This window comes from Palaemon carinicauda, chromosome 13 (genome assembly GCF_036898095.1).
Source record: "Palaemon carinicauda isolate YSFRI2023 chromosome 13, ASM3689809v2, whole genome shotgun sequence".
NCBI lineage: Eukaryota > Metazoa > Arthropoda > Malacostraca > Decapoda > Palaemonidae > Palaemon > Palaemon carinicauda.
Window position 1 is genome coordinate 58,253,051 of NC_090737.1, and position 3,839 is coordinate 58,256,889.

A 3,839-nucleotide genomic window follows, 5' to 3' on the forward strand; every position below is an offset into this window, starting at 1 on the left:
GCCTAACAGCAATAATTCCTTGGCCTCCACAAGGGACTAGAAGTGTTGGAAGACCAAGGCATACATGGCTGAGGACACTGAGGCATGTAGTAGGAGATGATGAATTGAGAGGTATTCAATCATAATCTCAGGATAGAGTCGACTTGCGAAACCTATCTATCTATCTATCTATCTATCTATCTATCTATCTATCTATCTATCTATCTATATATATATATATATATATATATCTTTTTCTGAGTCTTATCTTACAGTGAGCGTAAGTGTAGACAGTGGTTCACAACCTTTTTTTTCAGATGACCCCAATCAGGCACCTCAAGCTATGACCGTGACCCCACTAGTTTAGTTGTATAGGTTTTATTATATATTACTAGTCGTTGGCTTTAAAAGTAAGGGACTGTAAATATCCTTCTATAAAAGAGGTACTATAAGGTTGGAGAAGACAAAATTAACATTATTAAATTTTATTATAACATTATAAATTTTAAGGCTTAATATTAATAAAAAACAAAATACTTCTGGAATATTATTTTGTCATATTCCACAAAAACAAACTAGAAGTATAAATGTTGTCTGTTAAATGATAAACTGATTTTAATGGGAGCCTTGGGCCTGGATTATGCTGCTAAGTTTATCTATTCATGGTTCAGTCTTGGAAAGTGCTACCCTCAAATCATGTTCAGGTTGCAGCCGATTTCTGATTTTTGTTTTGATGGCAGTCAGAGCTGCAAACCCTGATTCACACAAATAGGTTGTAGCGAAAGTCAACAACACTTTCATAGCCTCACCTCCAAGGACTGGTTTCTCTTTCTTTACAGCAGTCCAGAACACACCTAGTGATTGTTGCTGAAAGTTGAAATAAAGAGTTTCGTCATGATGCACCTGGATGAGCTCCTATTGCAGATTTCGGATAAAAGACTTCTTTTTGAGAGGTCCTCGTCGTGAACATCGAATGGTCTGCGCACCCATCTGTATTTCTCATGCAACTCTCCATCCGGAATATACCTGTCAAACTCCTCACTAAATTTCTCAAGTTGCCCAACAATGACACTTTGTACGTCCAAAAGTGAGGCGTCTTCTTCATCTTCCATAAAAAGGTTCAAGACTGGAAAGGACGCAGTTTTTCCCGATTCGATTTTTCCTTTCCGCAATCTCAGCTTTGCCTGGAAAGCCCTCAGTTTTTTTGACACTGAAATATGAGTTTCATCTTTCCCTTGCATGGATATATTCAGCAAATTCAATTCTGAAAATTTGTCTGTCAGATATGTCAGTTTAAGCAACCATCTAGGTTCTGTAAGCCTTGATGCCAGTGCATGTTTCTTCTCGTTTAAGAAGATTTCGACCTCTGCACGCATGTCAAACCCCCTCTGGAGCACTTTCCCTCGGGACAGCCACCTGACAGAAGAGTAGTAAAGCAGGTGTGCATATTCTGACCCCATATCAGAGCACATCTGATTAAACAGCCTTGAATTCAGGGATGACGATTTAATAAAATTTACTATGTGAATCACTTCTTCCATGATGGTGTTAAGCTCAAGAGACATTTTCCCAGAGGCAAGGTTTTCCCGGTGGAGCAGACAGTGAGTCACTATCACTGTGGGGTTGATTTGTTTTACCCTAGCAGTGAAACACTGACGTGCCCCTAGCATTGCAGGTGGTCCATCTCAGTACACACTGGAGCACTGATCCCATCTAAGGCCTTCTTCCTTGATGAAACTGTCAACCAACTTGAACAGATCTTCACCTGTTGTTGTCGTTTCCAGTCGTTTACAGAATAGGAAGTTCTCTTCAATGTCACTCTTCCCTTGGTACCGCACATATACCAAGAGCTGAGCATCGTCACTGACATTGGTTGACATCCAATTGCAAGCTGAATTTCCCGCTCTCATTGATGGCAGCCACTACCTGTTCTTTGATGTCTCCGGACTTCTCTTACTTCTCTTAAATTCGTCGGTTAATTGTGTTGTCTGACAGTAGAATAGTTTAATTTTTTTTCGCTGCAGCATCTCCGATAATGGCATGAACCATATCAAGGGCTGCTGGCTTTACCAACTTTTCCCCAATTGTGTGAGGCTACAAACAATTGGCAATTCCTTTTGCAACAAGATAGGATGCAAGTGTTGCTTGTTGAACAGAATTCAGTCCTGTGTGCATAGGGTTGTCTAATCGCTGACGCTTCAGTTGTTCTTCTTTCCTCTTGAAATAATCACTATCTTTCCCCGCTAGAGATGGATGTTTTCCTTGGAGATGGCGCTTGAGCTTATTTTCTTTAAGCGATTCGTGGCTGAACACTTCCCCACATACAACGCATTGAGGTTTTTTGACCCCACAATCAATGAAACACGTAAATCCAGTGCCAAACAATTCTTCTTTGTACATCCGCTTTCTGGACATCGCTGAAGAATCTGAAATGAAATGTGTAATTGTTCAGTTACAAATCAGACAAAAGATATTGTTTGGTACAGTTTGCCAAGAGTGAAGAGGGGAAGGGTTCCAAGGAGAGAAGAGGGGATGTGGGCCAAGAAAAGAGAAGAGAAGGGGGACAAGGAAAGAGAATAATCCAAATCTTTAAACATCCGCCAAAACAACCTCAAAAACCAACGACATAAAATCCTCCAAATCTCTAAACCACCACCAAAGCAACAACCAAAAAAACCAGCGACATAATATCCTCCAAATCTCTAAACAACCACCAAAACAACAACCTCAAAAACCAGTGACACAAAATCCTCCAAATCTTTAAACAACCACCGAAACAACCTCGAAAATCAACGACATGAAATCCTCCAAATCTCTAAACAACCACCAACACAATTACCTCAAAAACCAGCGACATAAAATCCTCCATATCTCTAAATAACCACCAACACAACAACTTCAAAAATCAAGGACATAGAATCCTCCAAATCTCTCAACAGCCTCAAAAACCAACGACATAAAATCCTCCAAATCTCTAAATAACCACCAACACAACAACCTCAAAAACCAACGACATAAAATCCTCGAAACATCTAAACAACCACCAACACAACAACCTCAAAAATCAACGACATGAAATCCTCCAAATCTCTAAACAACCACCAACACAACCACCTCAAAAACCAACAACATAAAAACCTCCAAATCTCTAAACAACCACCAAAAGAACAACCTAAAAAATCAACGACATTAAATCTTCCAAATCTCTAAACAACCACCAAAAAAAAAAAAAAAAATAACCTATAAACCAACGACATAAAATCCTCCAAATCTCTCAACAACCGCCAAAACAACAACCTCAAAAACCAACGACATAAAATTATCCAAATCTCTAAACAACCACCAAAACAACAACCTCAAAAACCAACGACATAAAATCCTCCAAATCTCTCAACAATCGCCAAAGCAACAACCTAAAAAACCAATGATATAAAATTCTCTAAATCTCTAAGCAACTGCCAAAAAGAACAACCTCAAAAACCAGCGACATGAAATCCTCCAAATCTCCAAACAACCGCCAAACCAACTACATTTCGACCAAGTGACAAGCGCGGTAGACGCACCAACTTCACAAGAACAAACAAATAAAATAACAAATCTAATAACACAATAAATGAAATAACAATTAAAACAACACAAACTCATAAGAGGTAAATAAAAGGAAGGGGAGGAGTAAAGAGGTGGAGAGGAAGGGGAGGTGGCAAGGAAATATCGAAGAGGAGGGGAGGGGAGCAAGAAGGAGGAGGAGAGGAGAGGAGGGGGGGGGGGAAAGCAGGTGGAGAACGGGCATGGAAAGACGGGGAAGGGGAAGAGGAGCAAGGAAAGGGTGGCGAGGGGAAAGAGGAAAATGTAGGTGAGGG

General features: G+C 40.1%; 1 protein-coding gene across 1 annotated transcript; it reads right to left on the minus strand.

Annotated features, from left to right (window-relative positions):
- Positions 1-833: 833 nt before the first annotated feature.
- LOC137651591 (protein FAM200B-like) lies at positions 834-1,544 on the minus strand. The gene has a single exon (XM_068384819.1). It carries the CDS (start codon positions 1,542-1,544, stop codon positions 834-836), a length of 711 nt encoding a protein of 236 aa, XP_068240920.1.
- Between the last annotated feature and the right edge of the window lie 2,295 nt (positions 1,545-3,839).